The sequence below is a fragment of the Ambystoma mexicanum genome, chromosome 9 (genome assembly GCF_040938575.1).
Source record: "Ambystoma mexicanum isolate Mex_15411 chromosome 9, UKY_AmexF1_1, whole genome shotgun sequence".
Classification (NCBI taxonomy): domain Eukaryota; kingdom Metazoa; phylum Chordata; class Amphibia; order Caudata; family Ambystomatidae; genus Ambystoma; species Ambystoma mexicanum.
In genome coordinates, this window is record NC_090931.1 from 917992625 (window position 1) to 918011851 (window position 19227).

General features: G+C 49.8%; 1 protein-coding gene across 3 annotated transcripts in view; it reads left to right on the forward strand.

Annotated features, from left to right (window-relative positions):
* ZNF385B (zinc finger protein 385B) overlaps window positions 1-19227 on the forward strand; it is a 1357263-nt gene that overhangs the window by 356823 nt on the left and 981213 nt on the right. For all 3 annotated transcript variants that reach the window (XM_069616089.1, XM_069616087.1, XM_069616088.1), the window contains exon 2: window positions 512-811. In XM_069616089.1, coding sequence (XP_069472190.1) covers window positions 514-811 — 298 coding nt within the window. In that variant the 5' untranslated portion in view covers window positions 512-513. The remainder of the gene's footprint in view (window positions 1-511; window positions 812-19227) is intronic.

The window sequence follows — 19227 nt, forward strand, 5'->3', positions numbered from 1 at the left end:
GACCAGAGAGATAGCCAAGATGCATGCAATAGCATATCAGCATTGGGGACTAGCACACAGGACTTGCTTGCAGAGAGCTTTTACGTGGTGGCAGCTGCTGCAGGAACGCACAAAGGGGCTGCACTACTGTTCATTGTTCAAAACTATTGCTGGGTGTTGCAGAACTGGATGAAGGTGGTCACGGAGCCTTGGGCACGGCCTGCTGGCACTGCAATACAGCCTGGCCTGCGGTTATAGCTTGACTCTGTGTTTTTCACCTTCACTGCTTGTTTATAGGCACTTAAATCCCCGCATCAATCAATGTTGAGGGGAAAGCACCCTGCACGGCTGGGGGTAGACTGTGGCAGGGCAGTATCAGGTCATGAGTGTGTTCTCCCGTCGGCTGAGCCCCCCGCCAGCCTGCGAACTGTAGCTGTAGAATGGGAGCGCTGCCTTTATTCGACCCAGAGCCGTAGCAGCCGGTGCGCAGATCTTGTCAGTAACGTTGCGCGCTTTTTTTCTTCTCTTGCAGACATGAAGCGGCCGCTCAGCCCCGACTACCTCCTCGAGCATGGGCTCGCGAGCACGGCGGCCTTCCTGCGGGCCTTCGAGGGCGGCTTCCCTGGGGGCGAGCTGACGGACTCGGCCTGCGAGAGGAAGCGGGTGCTGTTCTCTCTGTGCGAGGCCTGCAACCTCCAGCTGAACAGCGCGGCCCAGGCGCAGGTCCACTTCAACGGCAAGTCCCACCTGAGGAGAGTCAAGCAGCTGAACAACGGCAAACCTGCGGCCAGCCCCGCCCCCGGGACGCTGCTCACGAGCAGCACCAGCGCAGGTAGGGGGGCACTCACTGTCAGCCATGCAACTGCCCGCACTGTCATGTGGCAGAGAAACAATGCCCTAAACTTGTAATACCACAGATTGATGCTTTCATGTTTTCCCAGGCCGTGCTTGAAAATGCGTCCAGTCCTGTTTTATGGCATTCGGATTCTATGGCTTGGTAGTTTTTTCTTTCCCATTTGAAATTTAGGAAAACTGCAAGTCCCAGAATTCCAAGCAAAGCAGGACTGACTGGCCTTCTCACACATGGCCACAGGAAAGTTAAGAGCTTGGTGTTTTCCATGAAATTCTGGGCATTGTAGTTTTCTTTCCCTCTTTTAAATGCAGTCCTACAAGTCGCAGAACTTCAGGAACAGGAAGACTAGTTGCCTTTCTCCTAAACGTGGGAGCTCTGACAATGGGACACAACTGGGCGAGCAGTTGACATCATGTCACAGGATGTAAAGTACCATACAACACAAAAAATGTTGCTCAAGTCTAGAGCAGACGTCATTTCTGATTGCCTAGAGCTGCATAGTTGCTAACATGATCCATTCCAATCTGTAGGAGCGTGTACATTGCTGGTTTTGTGCTGCATTCTGGGACTTGTAGTCTGAGCTTCAAAATGTGAAAATCAGAACTGCAAGTCCCAGAATGCAAACAAATAAAACGGGACTGGGTAGGCAACTACAGATTGGAATGGATCATGTTGTCAACTATGGCGCTGCACCGATACATTCCTGCACTCTAGGAGCTCTAAAGTCGCCCCATGTCAAGTGTGACTGGCATATCCAGTCCTGTGTTCAGACTTTGATATGTGGGATTAAAGATATTACTTTGCTGGTATAAAACCAATTTAACAACTGGATTGGATGTGTCTCTAACACTGGACATACAAGAACTGGAATGGTATGTTCTCTCTCAAGTAGTCCCATGGTAGAGGTGAGGTGATTGGAGTCTGGGCGGATATTGTCTGCTTGAACCCAGGGGCAGCCTTGGCTGTTTGTGGAGTTGACACGTGGCCTTTTGTCACCAGGAGCACCTTTTATCACAGCTGTGACTTTTTAGCGAAAAAAAGCATAGAATGCGTGGCCTTGTAGACAATACATTCATAGTGCAAAAAGTGAAAGTCCTGTACAAAGATATACTAGTGGGTGGGCAAACCTTGTAGGTAATGGCGCTTGAATATGTCAGCCCCCTGGATAGGGTTGCTTGTTGAATAACGTCATAACGCCTTGTTTTGGTTCATCCTCTGAATTGTTTATTGTTGACTTTTTGTGAGCATTGTCCTGGCTCGTCCAGTGCTAGGTACATGTGAGAAGAGCCAACACACGTTTAGACCCAAGTCTTTATCAAGGCAGAGTCAGAATGGTTGAGGGTCCTTGTGCAAGGACGTAGGCGGCCAGGGGATGGTTAGGTATTCTGCATCCTCATTGGAGGGCTGGTTAGCCTCTGTGGATCTGGCTGGAATTGTATGGTCTGCGCAATGGCGGCGATCACAGTGATTGCTGCCATTGCCCACCCACTAGTACATACTTTCCCATTGGGATTTTCAGAGCTTTTTCCAAAGCAAACCATGTACCAGGCTGCAAGAATCAACTAATTAACTAACCAGACAAAGTAATAGAGCAGGGGTCTGCCATTTCTCCAAGTTCTCGACCATCCTACTCCCGTGCAAAGATGTTTACAGTGGGATGGGCAGCTATTGGAAAGTCTTCCTTTAGAGGCAACCTGGCTCCTCTTGTTTATAACAACGAGGAAGCTGCCTAGTCCAGCCGTAGATCAAGCAACACCAATATGCAATCCTATATACATATCATCAGTGATACATGACATACATGTCATCAGTGACGTCCTCAGTGATATTTGTGATGTCATCTTTGATGTCCTGGGTGTTACTCTTAGCAGTGCACGGTGGTGGCGCAAGTTATGTTTGCATAGCTTACCATAACTGGCGAATTTCAGGGGTTTTTCAATTTTACTTGTAACCATAACGTCCTTTTAACAATGTTATTTACTGAATTTCATAGGTTTTTATTAGTGCAACTTAACCATAACGCCCCTTTAACAATGTTTTTGCATTGAATTTCATAGGTTTTTATTAGTGCAACTTAACCATAACGTCCCCATAACAAAGTTTTTTCATTGAATTTCATAGGTTTTTATTAGTCCAACTTAACCATAACATCCCTTTAACGTTTTTTCAGTGAATTTCATGGTTTTCTACCAGTGCATGCAATTTTCCTACAACTTACTAATATCATACTTACAAAATATAACAATATTTGTGTCCAATTTACAAAGTGTCACCTTAAAACTCTACCATTTCCCACCTTCTAGAATCATTTTTAACACTTGTATACACTTTTTGCAACTATTTCAACTAGTTTTGCATCCGTAGACGTCTATGAATATCTGACTTCATTGCGGACCTTCTGGACAATGCCACATGACCATACGCTGGCGTGCGGCATGATGACGTGTCCGAGAACCCGTCCGCACTTCACAATAAGATCCATCCTTCGCTGACAGTTCGGAGCTGCATTTTCTACTGATCTGGGAACTTTCAACTTCAAAATTTCCCTTGCACACCTCCTACACCTGTTCATACTCATTATCCATTACCAATCTAGTACACAGTACGTACTTGGAAGAATTTTGATCAAAACCGCTATTTATCTTAAAAATGGCATCAGTTATTGCCATCTCTCCTCCCCAAGAGCCACCACCACCATCAGATGGAGGACCTTCACAACAAAAAAAGTGCAGTACTTTCAAAGACAATGAAGAAAACCAAGAAGATGAGGTCGAGGAAGTGCCTACTTCAAGCATCAAGATGGAATCATGGGGGTGTCAGCAGTTCTTTGCTACTGTTGGGAGTGTACCAAAGGCTAAAGCTACCAAAGTGAAATGAACTGAGTGCAATTTTGTACTCAGTCGCAGACTATCTGGACAGTACTCCTAGGGGACCACCTCCATGCGCCGCCACACCAAATCCAATGACCGCAATGCTCTCAAAAATGTTGTTCCTTTCTTAGCAAGTAGTAAGCTGTCTTCCTCCACCTCATATTCCTCAGCAAATACTGTAACCACACAGCCTGATGTCTGCGGGCATTGGTGCATTATAAATAAATAAATATGGAGGGCTACAGAACAATTATCGTCCATTTGCAGCCCCTGAAATGGGGGATAAAGGCCGTTGGCACCCCTGGTTCCCAAAGCAGGAACCCATGGTGCTAAAACATAGATTTGTCTTCCTATAGCGGGACGCCTGTGGCGTCCCGCTGTAGGAAGGAAAATCCTTTACCAAGACAATAGTCATATAACTTAGCCCCCACTTGACAAAATCCATTCAGTCTTTACACAAACATTGAAGATTGGGTCTATAATCTTTCTCAAAACATTTGTCCACATTCTTCAAATAGCAACAAAGTTATAAGCCATCTAAAAATGTTAAGACCCCGCCCCTCTAATTTTGCCCCCTCTTGAGAAAATCCCAACAAACTTTAGAAAACCATTTATATCTAGATCCAAAATCGTTTTGCCAAATGTTGTGCAGATTCGTCAAATGCAAAACCATTCAGGATTAGTTCTAGAATGACTTTGCAAAATTACATGCAGTTTCATTGTGTGGCGCAAAAATTATAAGCCATCCAAAAACTGTAATGCAGAAATAGGTACAGATGTCTTAGGACATCTGAAGTGTCCGCGAACACCACAGGAGTGCACCAGGACATCTGGAGTGTTCGCGGACTTTCGGTTGGTGAAACAACCTGTTTTTTGGCTTCTTATGGCCATATCCAATCCTCACCCCCGCACATCCCCAGAGATTGTTTGTTGAGTTTGACAAGTGAAATGCTGCTTTCTTTTTAATGTTTTTACCGCGCTGTCCGCGGACCCCAAAAAAGTCAGCGAATCCAAGATGGTGGCCGCTTCACGAAAACCGACGCATTTCACGTTTTCTCACCAGCCAAACAGTGGCCACGTCCCGATGTCCGCAGACCACGCAAAAGTCTGCAAATTTTCTGCCCAATCAGAGGCCAGTCTGCGGACAGAACAGCCAATCAGAGGCCAGTCCGCGGACCGAATAGGGAGGTGAGACCATGGAGCGGACATAGATATCACTAATTTATTTGCCTCACGTTTTGGTCATTTAAAAAAAACTACTGGACGGATTTACACCAAATTAAGCCGCCACTCTTGCCGCAAATTTGGTGAAAATCCGTCCAGCGGTTTGGGTTGTAGGCGTGAGTAAACATTTTTCCCATTATGTCTATGGGAAAAAAATACATTTTGGGACCCCCTATAACTTTGCCCCCCCCTGGACCAAACCTCACCAAACGTTGCAAAAAAATTCAGAGTGGGCCATATACTTTTTTTTGCAAAGTTTGGTAGGCATTCGTCCAGGGGGAGAGAAGTTATAAGCCGCCCAACAAGTGCTCTTCCTATGGGTTTAGCAACTTAGCTATAACTACATGGCCGCTACAGCAGGCCACGTAATATATATATACACACACGCTAGCAGCATAACCAGTGGTAAGTTTTCTGTTGTCTATATCTTTGTCACATTAATGCAATTTAAAAATGCACATTCTATCTGCAGAAGCTGCTTTTTATCTAAACCCATTAATTTGATTTAAAGTAGCTATTTACTTTTGCAAAAGTATCTGAAAGGCAACGGGTTTATTGAAAAATTGCTTCACCAAGTCTACCTTCAGCCGCTTGATTTCTAAGGTGTAGCGCAACCCACCACGCAGCCCCAAACGTAAACACTTACTTTACCTATTTTCTTTTCTTTTGTATGGAAATGGAACCGTGCTATCAATTTTATTGGGATAATGTGTCGAACTTTGTGATGTATAAAAGTTGTTCTGCAAATGTGGACCGTGTCTGCCTGTAGAAAAGCCCAGACCGCTGGCTTTTCCAGCGCTTGTTTGGATGAACCCTGGCGCCATTGGAAACTCTGCCCGGACACCTGGGAGGTTGCACCTTACTAGCCTCCCTGGCCTCTTAGACGCAGACGTCAAGGAAAGGAAAGGAAAGGGGGCATTTGCAACAGCATGCTGGCACGGCAACACTCTCTTCCTACTGTCTAGACAGCGGCCAGATAGGAAAGCAGGCTCGCGCCAGCCAACACGTCACGGCGAGGCTTGTTTGGTGACGCAGGGTGTGACGCAGTTGTGGAGGTGCCAGTGATTGCAACCTCGAGTCAACAATAACCACGACACGGAAGCAGCCTCTGCATGAATTGCTATAAAACATAACACGGAAGTTGGCGCAGGCCCACCCTTGCGCAGGTGCCATGCCAGGCCTAATAGTCTGTTTAGGCAGTTGTTGAGTCATGGCGAAATGGCCTTCTCTTGTTTATTATTTGACCCTTGTGAACATGTGAATTAAGAGAATTAAAAAGTGAACTCTTTCAGCCTTTGGACCCTGGGGTCAGACCCAGCCTTTGCTTTTGCCACGGAAGATACAGACCAGGGTCTTGTACAACCTTTTGTTTTGTTTTATCTCAAAAGTGAACCCCTCCTTCCCAGCGTGGGCGAATAGACGGCTCTTTGTTACTTGGATCCCACGTTTCTAGTCCCAGAATGTCATTAGCAAATTATGGCATTCTGGGAGTTGTAGTATTGCTTCACTGCCATTCAACATATTTGGGCGTAAGCAAAATGAACTAATCAGGGTCATAGGAGACACTCCGCTTCTGTGAGGGGGAAGTGTGGAGATTTACAAAAACGGCTAAACTGTCAGTGAGTTGCAGTTCATTTGGACAGTGTGAAATCCGTAAATTAGTTTAAAACACGTTTATGGTTCCTGTTCACGGTTCTAGGTGAAGCCATCGAGTTTTTACATCGCTAGAGAATTCATCAATTGTTTTCTATTCTTTTATGACATTTTGCCACAAATGTGTGTAGGGGGAGACCCCTCCAGATCCCCCAGAACCCGCTCTACCGTTTTTATTACCATAACCCACCGCCCCACATACATTTGCGTCAAAACTCGATGAAAACAACGCGATGAATTCACCTTGGATGGAAAATCCACAGATCTAACCTCCCTATCCCCTGTCTACAGACATCACAAACAAAAGAGCCTCCTCCCCAACACATCCCACTGGGACCATTCCTCCCCAGCACATCCCACTGGGGGACTATTCCTCCCCAGCACATCCCACTGGGGGACTATTCCTCCTCAGCACATCCCACTTGGGGACTATTCCTCCCCAACACATCCCACTGGGACCATTCCTCCCCAGCACATCCCACTGGGGGACTATTCCTCCCCAGCACATCCCACTGGGGGACTATTCCTCCTCAGCACATCCCACTGGGGGACTATTCCTCCCCAGCACATCCCACTGGGGGACTATTCCTCCCCAGCACATCCTACTGGGACTATTCCTCTCCAGCACATCCCACTGGGGGACTATTCCTCACCAGCACATCCCACTGGGGGACTATTCCTCTCCAGCACATCCCACTGGGGGACTATTCCTCTCCAGCACATCCCACTGGGACCATTCCTCTCCAGCACATCCCACTGGGACTATTCCTCTCCAGCACATCCCACTGGGGGACTATTCCTCCCCAGGACATCCCACTGGGGGACTATTCCGCCCCAGGACATCCCACTGGGGGACTATTCCTCCCCAGCACATCCCACTGGGACTATTCCTCCCCAGCACATCCCACTGGGACTATTCCTCCCAAGCACATCCCACTGGGGGACTATTCCTCCCCAGCACATCCCACTGGGGGACTATTCCTCCCCAGCACATCCCACTGGGGGACTATTCCTCTCCAGCACATCCCACTGGGGGACTATTCCCCCCCCAGCACATCCCACTGGGGGACTATTCCTCTCCAGCACATCCCACTGGGGGACTATTCCTCTCCAGCACATCTCACTGGGGGACTATTCCTCTCCAGCACATCCCACTGGGACCATTCCTCTCCAGCACATCCCACTGGGACTATTCCTCTCCAGCACATCCCACTGGGGGACTATTCCTCTCCAGCACATCCCACTGGGGGACTATTCCTCCTCAGCACATCCCGCTGGGACCATTCCTCCCCAGCACATCCCACTGGGGGACTATTCCTCTCCAGCACATCCCACTGGGGGACTATTCCTCCCCAGCACATCCCACTGGGGACTATTCCTCTCCAGCATATCCCACTGGGGGACTATTCCTCTCCAGCACATCCCACTGGGGGACTATTCCTCCCCAGCACATCCCATTGGAACCATTCCTCCTCAGCACATCCCGCTGGGACTATTCCTCTCCAGCACATCCCACTGGGGGACAATTCCTCTCCAGCACATCCCACTGGGAGACTATTCCACCCCAGCACATCCCACTGGGACCATTCCTCCTCAGCACATCCCGCTGGGACTATTCCTCCTCAGCACATCCTGCTGGGACTATTCCTCCCCAGCATATCCCGCGGGGACTATTCCTCCTCAGCACATGCCGCTGGGACTATTCCTCCCCAGCACATCCCGCTGGGTCTATTCCTCCTCAGCACATCCCACTGGGGGACTATTCCTCCTCAGCACATCCCGTTGGGACTATTCCTCCCCAGCACATCCCGCTGGGACTATTCCTCCCCAGCACATCCCACTGGGGGACTATTCCTCTCCAGCACATCCCGGTGGGGGACTATTCCTCTCCAGCACATCCTACTGGGACTATTCCTCCCCAGCACATCCCACTGGGACTATTCCTCTCCAGCACATCCCACTGGGACTATTCCTCCCCAGCACTTCCCGCTGGGGGACTATTCCTCTCCAACACATCCCACTGGGACTATTCCTCCCCAGCACATCCCACTGGGACTATTCCTCCCCAGCACATCCCACTGGGACTATTCCTCTCCAGCACATCCCGCTGGGGGACTATTCCTCTCCAGCACATCCCACTGGGACTATTCCTCCCCAGCACATCCCGCTGGGGGACTATTCCTCCCCAGCACCTCCCACTGGGACTATTCCTCCTCAGCACATCCCCAGCACATCCCACTGGGACTATTCCTCCCCAGCACATCCCGCTGGGACTATTCCTCCTCAGCACATCTCACTGGGACTATTCCTCCTCAGGACATCCCGCTGGGACTATTCCTCCCCAGCACATCCCGCTGGGACTATTCCTCCCCAGCACATCCCACTGGGGGACTATTCCTCTCCAGCACATCCCGCACGGGGACTATTCCTCCCCAGCACATCCCACTGGGGGACTATTCCTCTCCAGCACATCCCGCTGGGACTATTCCTCCCCAGCACATCCCACTGGGGGACTATTCCTCCCCAGCACATCCCACTGGGACTATTCCTCCCCAGCACATCCCACTGGGGGACTATTCCTCTCCAGCACATCCCGCTGGGGGACTATTCCTCTCCAGCACATCCCGCTGGGGGACTATTCCTCTCCAGCACATCCCGCTGGGGGACTATTCCTCCCCAGCACATCCCACTGGGACTATTCCTCCTCAGCACATCCCCAGCACATCCCACTGGGACTATTCCTCCCCAGCACATCCCGCTGGGACTATTCCTCCTCAGCACATCTCACTGGGACTATTCCTCCGCAGCACATCCCGCTGGGACTATTCCTCCCCAGCACATCCCGCTGGGACTATTCCTCCCCAGCACATCCCACTGGGGGACTATTCCTCTCCAGCACATCCCGCTGGGGACTATTCCTCCCCAGCACATCCCCCTGGGGGACTATTCCTCTCCAGCACATCCCGCTGGGACTATTCCTCCCCAGCACATCCCACTGGGGGACTATTCCTCTCCAGCACATCCCGCTGGGGGACTATTCCTCTCCAGCACATCCCACTGGGACCATTCCTCCCCAGCACATCCCGCTGGGGGACTATTCCTCCCCAGCACATCCCACTGGGACTATTCCTCCTCAGCACATCCCCAGCACATCCCACTGGGACTATTCCTCCCCAGCACATCCCGCTGGGACTATTCCTCCTCTGCACATCTCACTGGGATTATTCCTCTCCAGCACATCCCACTGGGGGACTATTCCTCCTCAGCACATCCCCAGCACATCCCGCTGGGACCATTCCTCCCCAGCACATCCCACTGGTGGACTATTCCTCTCCAGCACATCCCACTGGGGGACTATTCCTCCCCAGCACATCCCACCGGGGGACTATTCCTCTCCAGCATATCCCACTCGGGGACTATTCCTCTCCAGCACATCCCACTGGGGGACTATTCCTCCCCAGCACCTCCCATTGGAACCATTCCTCCTCAGCACATCCCGCTGGGACTATTCCTCTCCAGCACATCCCACTGGGGGACTATTCCTCTCCAGCACATCCCACTGGGGGACTATTCCTCCTCAGCACATCCCGCTGGGACTATTCCTCCCCAGCACATCCCACTGGGACTATTCCTCCCCAGCACATCCCACTGGGGGACTATTCCTCTCCAGCACATCCCGCTGGGGAACTATTCCTCTCCAGCACATCCTACTGGGACTATTCCTCCCCAGCACATCCCACTGGGACTATTCCTCTCCAGCACATCCCACTGGGACTATTCCTCCCCAGCACATCCCGCTGGGGGACTATTCCTCTCCAACACATCCCACTGGGACTATTCCTCCCCAGCACATCCCACTGGGACTATTCCTCCCCAGCACATCCCACTGGGGGACTATTCCTCTCCAGCAGATCTCGCTGGGGGACTATTCCTCTCCAGCACATCCCACTGGGACTATTCCTCCCCAGCACATCCCGCTGGGGGACTATTCCTCCCCAGCACATCCCACTGGGACTATTCCTCCTCAGCACATCCCCAGCACATCCCACTGGGACTATTCCTCCCCAGCACATCCCGCTGGGACTATTCCTCCTCAGCACATCTCACTGGGACTATTCCTCCTCAGGACATCCCGCTGGGACTATTCCTCCCCAGCACATCCCGCTGGGACTATTCCTCCCCAGCACATCCCACTGAGGGACTATTCCTCTCCAGCACATCCCGCACGGGGACTATTCCTCCCCAGTACATCCCACTGGGGGACTATTCCTCTCCAGCACATCCCACTGGGACTATTCCTTCTCAGCACATCCCACTGGGGGACTATTCCTCTCCAACACATCCCACTGGGACTATTCCTCCCCAGCACATCCCACTGGGACTATTCCTCTCTAGCACATCCCGCTTGGGGACTATTCCTCCCCAGCACATCCCACTGGGACTGTTCCTCCTCAGCACATCCCCAGCACATCCCACTGGGACTATTCCTCCCCAGCACATCCCTCTGGGACTATTCCTCCTCAGCACATCTCACTGGGACTATTCCTCCGCAGCACATCCCGCTGGGACTATTCCTCCCCAGCACATCCCGCTGGTACTATTCCTCTACCAGCACATCCCACTGGGGCACTATTCCTCTCCAGCACATCCCGCTGGGGGACTATTCCTCCCCAGCACATCCCACTGGGGGACTATTCCTCTCCAGCACATCCCGCTGGGACTATTCCTCCCCAGCACATCCCACTGGGGGACTATTCCTCTCCAGCACATCCCGCTGGGGGACTATTCCTCTCCAGCACATCCCAATGGGACTATTCCTCCCCAGCACATCCCGCTGGGGGACTATTCCTCCCCAGCACATCCCACTGGGACTATTCCTCCTCAGCACATCCCCAGCACATCCCACTGGGACTATTCCTCCCCAGCACATCCCGCTGGGACTATTCCTCCTCAGCACATCTCACTGGGACTATTCCTCCTCAGCACATCCCACTGGGACTATTCCTCCCCAGCACATCCCGCTGGGACTATTCCTCCCCAGCACATCCCACTGGGGGACTATTCCTCTCCAGCACATCCCGCTGGGGGACTATTCCTCTCCAGCACATCCCACTGGGGGACTATTCCTCCCCAGCACATCCCACTGGGGGACTATTCCTCTCCAGCACATCCCACTGGGGGACTATTCCTCTCCAGCACATCCCACTGGGGGACTATTCCTCCTCAGCACATACCGCTGGGACTATTCCTCCCCAGCACATCCCGCTGGGACTATTCCTCTCCAGCACATCTCACTGGGACTATTCCTCCTCAGCACATCCCGCTGGGACTATTCCTCTCCAGCACATCTCACTGGGACTATTCCTCCTCAGCACATCCCACTGGGGGACTATTCCTCCTCAGCACATCCCGCTGGGACTATTCCTCACCAGCACATCCCACTGGGTGACTATTCCTCTCCAGCACATCCCACTGCGACCATTCCTCCCCAGCACATCCCACTGGGACCATTCCTCTCCAGCACATCCCACTGGGACTATTACTCTCCAGCACACCCCCAGCACATCCAACTGGGACTATTCCTCTCCAGCACATCCCCAGCACATCCCACTGGGACTATTCCTCCCCAGCAAATCCCACTTGGACCATTCCTCCCCAGCACATCCCACTGGGACTATTCCTCCCCAGCTCATCCCACTGGGACTATTCGTCCCCAGCACATCCCACTAGGACCATTCCTCCCCAGCACATCCCACTGGGACTATTTCTCTCCAGCACATCCCACTGGGACCATTCCTTCCCAGCACATCCCATGGGACTATTCCTTCCCAGCACATCCCACTGGGACCATTCCTCCCCAGCACATCCCACTGGGACTATTCCTCTCCAGCACATACCAATGGGACCATTCCTTCCCAGCACATCCCACTGGGACTATTCCTCCCCAGCACATCTCACTGGGACCATTCCTCCCCAGCACATCCCACTGGGACTATTCCTCCCCAGCACATCCCACTTGGACCATTCCTCCCCAGTACATCCCACTAGGACCATTCCTCCCCAGCACATCCCACTGAGACTATTTCTCTCCAGCACATCCCCAGCACATCCCACTGAGACTATTTCTCTCCAGCACATCCCACTGGGACCATTGCTTCCCAGTACATCCCACGGGGACTATTCCTTCCCAGCACATCCCACTGGGACCATTCCCCCCCAGCACATCTCACTGGGACTATTCCTCCCCAGCACATCCCACTGGGACCATTCCTCCCCAGCACATCCCACTGGGGCCATTCCTCCCCAGCACATCCCACTGGGACTATTCCTCTCCAGCACATCCCCAGCACATCCCACTGGGACTATTCCTCTCCAGCACATCCCCAGCACATCCCACTGGGACTATTCCTCTCCAGCACATCCCCAGCACATCCCACTGGGACCATTCCTCCCCAGCACATCCCACTTGGACTATTCCTCCCCAGCACATCCCACTGGGACTATTCCTCTCCAGCACATCCCCAGCACATCCCACTGGGACTATTCCTCTCCAGCACATCCCCAGCACATCCCACTGGGACTATTAGCACCATTATCTGTCATACTATAATGTCCCGCGTGTGCTTGATTGGGGACAGATTATCTACCTGCTAAATCTGAATAAAGAGATGTAAAGGTGAATAGAGGCCTCGATTTGCAGCTTCAAAGGCAGCCCCTGATGCGCCCTTGTCCCTTTCTCTTCCCACCGATGCATGGAAGCTGATTGGGGCATGGAAGCTGATTGGGCCATGGGAGCTGTTTGGGGCATGGAAACTGATTGGGAGGGCGGCTGGTGGATAGATCTCGTTTCACGTCTTCAACGTTCTAACCATAGAGCGTCACGCCCTCCTCTCCTTCATTCCAACGCTGCTCGATATCTCTGCAGCCTTTGACACTGTGGCCCATCCATCCCTCCTCTAGACCCTCTCCTACATTGACTTTAATGGCCCCATACTCTGATGGATTGCCTCCTGCCTCTTGGAACACGCATTATCCATCCCTCATACCCCTTCCTGTGGGTCCCCCTCCAAGGATCCGCCCATGGTCCTTTTTTGTTCCCAATCTACACCGCCGCCTGGGGAACGGTCATCTTCCTCCTTCAGCTTTCACTACCACCTCGTTGCCGATGACACCGAGATCTTCATCTTCCCACCCTTCTCTCAAAACATCACCTGTTGCTTTACAGTCATGTGTCACTCTTCCAATACAGAAATGACATCCCTCCTGCCTCTAATTCTAATCCCATTCACCCATCTCCTTCCCACCGGACATCCTCACTCCTTCACCCAAGGCTTGCAACCCTACGGGTACTTTATAACAGCGTCCTTAAACTAACAGTTAATTACAGCCACCGCCACAGCTGCGACAATCATTCTTGCCACCATCAAAAGAGCGTGCCTCCACCTCACACACCACGCAGCCTAGACGCTAATCTTGGCTCTCCTGCTCAGTAAACTCGATCACTCCTCAAGTCTGCTCCTCAGCCTGCCCCTGTACTCCTTTTCACCCCTTAACAAAGCCCTGAACTTTGCTACTCATACTCTCTGCAACCTACCCCATTCACCCCACGGTGCCCTTCACAACACCACCACGCCCGCGTGCTCACAATGCAAAGCCACTCCTTCTTCTTGTCTTTAAATCCATCCACTGTCTTGCTCCCCCACATTGTTAACTCCATCTCCTTATACTCTCCCTCATGAACCCTACATTCCTCCTCCCTCCTTATACTCGATGCCCCTCCACACCCACTGTACCTCCTCCTGCTTCTGCTCCATCTCACTTTCCCACACTCCACTGGAACGTGCTCCCTCCCCTCATATCAGCGCTATCCTATCTCTTGAACCCGTCAAGACGAGACTCAAGCTCCATCTTCGGTCGTGTGAAGGCACCCACCCTCCCCAACTGACTCCAGTCCACTCCGGCCATGATACTGCATTCTTGTGCTGTGGTGTAAATATGTAAATATGCATGATATGATACATTGGCCCTCATTACAAGGCAGGCGGTGGACCATGGTGCTATTAGCACCATGGTCCATGCCGGATTCCGCCATGGTGGATGGCGGAATTACCGCCCCATTCCAAGGTGAGTGGGGCGGTAATTCCCCATTCACCATTTGCCCTTCCCCATTCCCATTTCTGCCCCATAGGGCATAATGGGGATGGGGAAGGCGCTAATTACGGCACCGTAAATTACAGTGCCGTAATTAGCACCAAGGTCGCTTAGCGCCTTGGACTTTAACGCCTGCAAAAAGCAGGCGTTAAAGTGTGAATCAGGCGTTAAGGGTTTAACGGCGCCGACGCTCTTTACGGCGCCGTTAACCCCTTAACACCTGACTTGTAATGAGGCCCATTGTAGCATTAGGCCTCTATTAAGAGTGTAAGCTATATCTGATACATCGTCCATGCCCCAGGTTTCCATATCCCATTCCCTGTTCCCTTCAGCAACCGACTGCTCACTCCCAGATCCCCTCAATACTTTGGGTAAAGATGACCCATCCCGGTACTGTGTCTGTCACCGGTTCTCTTTCCGATCTACAACATTGCAGTCAGAACGACACCCTATAAATAAAAAATACAAATATAATTTACAAGGGTTGTAGGAGCCCATTTCATGATTTTGGGACAGCATTTAAGAAAATAACCACCCAAGAGCCCCATGACGCCAACCACGTCCCTTCCTCCCTGCTCAGTAAAGTGAGCGTGGGAAGTTTCCCTGCAGCCTCCTCCCTGGAAAGTGAGGGAGGGAGCTTCCCAGTCTCCTTGGTTCCTGTGCACCCTCATACTATACCAGTGATTGGGAAACAATAAAAGCAACGACGGAGAGGGGGTGTGACTCGAATCAGATGATTGTTGGGGAAGAACCAGGATCTGCATTAGGTAACCGAATGATGCGCCTTGGTCCATGCCTCAGCATTGTAGAGGCCCCCAGGGTAGTAGCTGCCCTCATTAACTCCATAACTACTTTTTGTAGTGTACACTATTGTCGCGGTTAAGCACGACTGTAGTTTGGCTCCATATATAATAATCACACTGACTACATAGTGCACAGTTCCCAGAAATGTATCTGCTAGACACTTCTTGGAATGCACTGTTGCACTGGAGTGTCAAAGATTGATGCCCCTTTCTGTGATGTCACTTTCAATCATGTCAATACATATGCAAATTGGAGCACCTCTTTAGCCACAGGTCCTCACAGATTCTAGAACCGGCCCTGGGAGGAAGCTTGAAATCACACTGGCAAATCCATTGGCATTCAGGCTTGAAACATCAGCAAGTCAAATTTCCAACTTACATTCCACTTTCAAAGACCAGTCTTATAATGTGACTGACATTTGACTGCTTTGCAGATAATTATAGCAGGGACTATGTAGAAGATATCGCTCAACTCTTAAGCAGGTAAACTTCCGACATTGATACATAGAGTACCATTCCATAGGGTAATAGTTACCACTATTATTACAATTCTTAGATGCAGGTGTAATCCTGTATCACGCTCTCATGAAAACGTGATATCACTAACTTCCCAACTCATGACTCTTTGGGGGCTGAGGAGGCATATACCTTTCTAGAAAAATTAAGTCAATAGACTAAAAGGTGATGACTGGAGAGTAGGGTAGCCTTAGAATCAAATGTGTTCTTCACAATGAGCTTTTGTGTGTTATTATTGATCTATTTGAATCCAAATGTCATCATCCAAAACTGCTTTAATTCTTACCCATGTTTAATTATTTTTCCAATAGTACAATGTCAACACGTGTTTCGTGCCTAGTGGGCACTTCTTCAGGACAATAAATGGTAGAGCCCTGTTTGTTCCAGTATGAGGGCACTTATGTTAATGATAGGTCCTGGTTTCTCCAGTCCTGCGCTTAGTTTGTTGCTCCAGATCCCGAATGATGGAGCATTAGAGAAATAATTAAATGTGTGTAACAATAGAAGACATTTTGGGTGATGATCTTTAGAAAATTATATATCAATATTAATTACCTTGAAGCGCGAGCTGTCTTCCAGTCCTCTTCGATCAACCCCTACAGAGAGGGGCATGCCCTTTTGCTTCAGGACAGTCCTTGCACCCAACTGATTTAGAATGTGTTGCACTTGAAAGATAGCGCAGGGGCAGCCTTTCTCCGAACTCTGCAGCAGCCAATGGAATATTCGGTTCTTAGTGAAAGTGGCGGCATGGACAACATGTGACTGTCATTTTTGGTAGATTGCCATACATTTGCCACTGTGACAACACATATGCATACATGGCCTTGTACAGGAAACAGACCACAAAGGTGAAATGTGTTAGTCTGCTTCAGAGGCCAGGTGTGGTGCGCATGCTTAAGGGGTGACAGTGTGCGTCTTTCCTGACACACGAGTTGACATTGTTATTAGAAAAGTGAATAGGGTGATCCCGAGCTTGAGCATAACGCTGGGAACTCTATGATGTGTCGCAATGCATGTCAGGCAGTACAAGCTTGCTTAGGTGACGGCCTGGTTATTTGGTACCCCTGACGGGCTGTTCCCTGGCATTCTTTACCCCCCCCCACCCCACTCTTTGAGATCACGTACGCTCTGGGGTAATGCCAAACCAGTGGTAGCAAGTGATTTCCTGGAGTAAACCCTGATAGGAAGTGCACATTTGTGTCAGCTCACCATGGCAACATCAAAGATGTGTGCTATTTCTTTTTATTGTACATGGTTTATTTCAAATCTTGTACACACGTTACACCGTTAATCACATATCCTCATTAAAAAAAGTTTAAAAAAATGAGAATCACTACACACCAATATAATTCTAATGATCATACATAAAAACTACTTAGTACACCCAGACAAACACCATCGAGGATCATCAACTAATCTCAAGATTTTTTTAAAAGTGACAACTCTAATAATATTGATGTCGGACAGCCCTGGAAAATGTATTACCAAAAAGTGTCACGATTTTAAAATGACGGATCGTGGACAAATGTATTAAAAGTTCTTTGCTAAATCGGGAAATTTATCATTAGGTGTTTGAGTGTTTCTACCGCTTGATTACAGAAACGACACATAGCTCTATCCCACTGTTCTCTTATAATAAGAATTCCCCTCGTCGGAATAAGATTAACATACACTCTTATGAAAACGTTCCTAAACTTGCTATCAGGACATTGCAGCAGAGCATTCAATAATGTGCCTCTTTTTGTTTTCCAGACCTATTTCAACATATGACTTGAATTTACTCCTCTCTTCACAAGTATAGATCTAGTCCAAGTCCTGAATCTTCCTTTCCACATAGCTCGGATTATCCTATAAGATCCTCTCTGCAACATTACACCTTTCCAAAATACTACTACCTCTCTTTTAAAAATGTGTAAAGGACCCCCTTTGTGCCCTCTCCATTTGTGTTAGGGAATAAAGTGTGTCAGATTTAAAGAGTTCTAACTTTCGACAACATCTTCCATTGGACTAAGCAGACCGTTGAGTTCAGACCTTACTGATACACAGAGGCGTTGCTGGGGGGGCGCTAAGGATGCTATAGACCTGGGTCTTTTGGTTGTAGACCTAGATGGAAGACTAGCTAGCCCCGAGTCCCGACAGTCCTGACATTAGCGTAGCCCCGGATCTTTTCCAGACCTAGCAACACCCCTTCTGATACGCAGTTTGGTAGGGCCAGAGCCTTCCTGCAGACAATACCTACCAATTTTCCAAGCTCCAATTTCTCATGTGCAAGAGACATTTCTGACCCATACACGCAGGCTTCACATTTCGAGTACAATGCAATATCAGTGGACATATTGTGGAACAGTAATATTTTGTACACATATAGTGCATCTGACTGGCCAGCTGTTTACCTTTTCCCCACAGGGCCAGTTTTAGTATACTTTGCTGGTTGGGTCTAGCAAGCATTTATCCCAGATATTTCACTGTGGGTACCACGGACCGTGTGCTCGTGCTCATTGACCATTTAAACAACGTCGGTTTAGTTTTCTTGCCATTATAACGTAACATATTTGTCTTGTCTGGGTTTGCCACTAGACCATTCAACTTTGTATATTCTTCAAATCTGGCTGAATGTCTCTGCAGACCTATTGTAGTCTTGTCAATTAATAACAAATCATCTGTTTAATCGATCGAAAAACCGCGCTCGCTAGCTACCATACGGGGTACAAATGACGCTGTTTCTAAAAATTCACCCAAGTCTGAGAGGAACAAATTAAAGAGGCAGGGGGACAGTACGCACCTATGCCTCAATCCTCATTTAGTCCTGATCGCCTCGTTCACCTCACCTCTCATGCTCAACCTGATCTTGATCTGGGTATTACTGTAAATGTGGATAACAAAGTGTCTAATTTATTTATTTAGAATTCTTACAAAGTGCTACTTGCCCGCAGGCCTCAGAGCACTACAAAGAAAACATAACTTGCAAACAACACATACATAAATTGCAGAAAATGCCAAAAGCAGAGAAGCAAAATGAAAAGAAGCAGAGTATGAAAAAAGATCCAATAAAACAATCAGTTTGATGTTTCAGGTGGCAGATCGAAGTCAGACTACAAGTCAGAGATTTGAGGGGCTCATGGGCAAGTATTTACACACTCTCGGAAAAAGGGGCAGAGTACTGACTCCACATCCCACC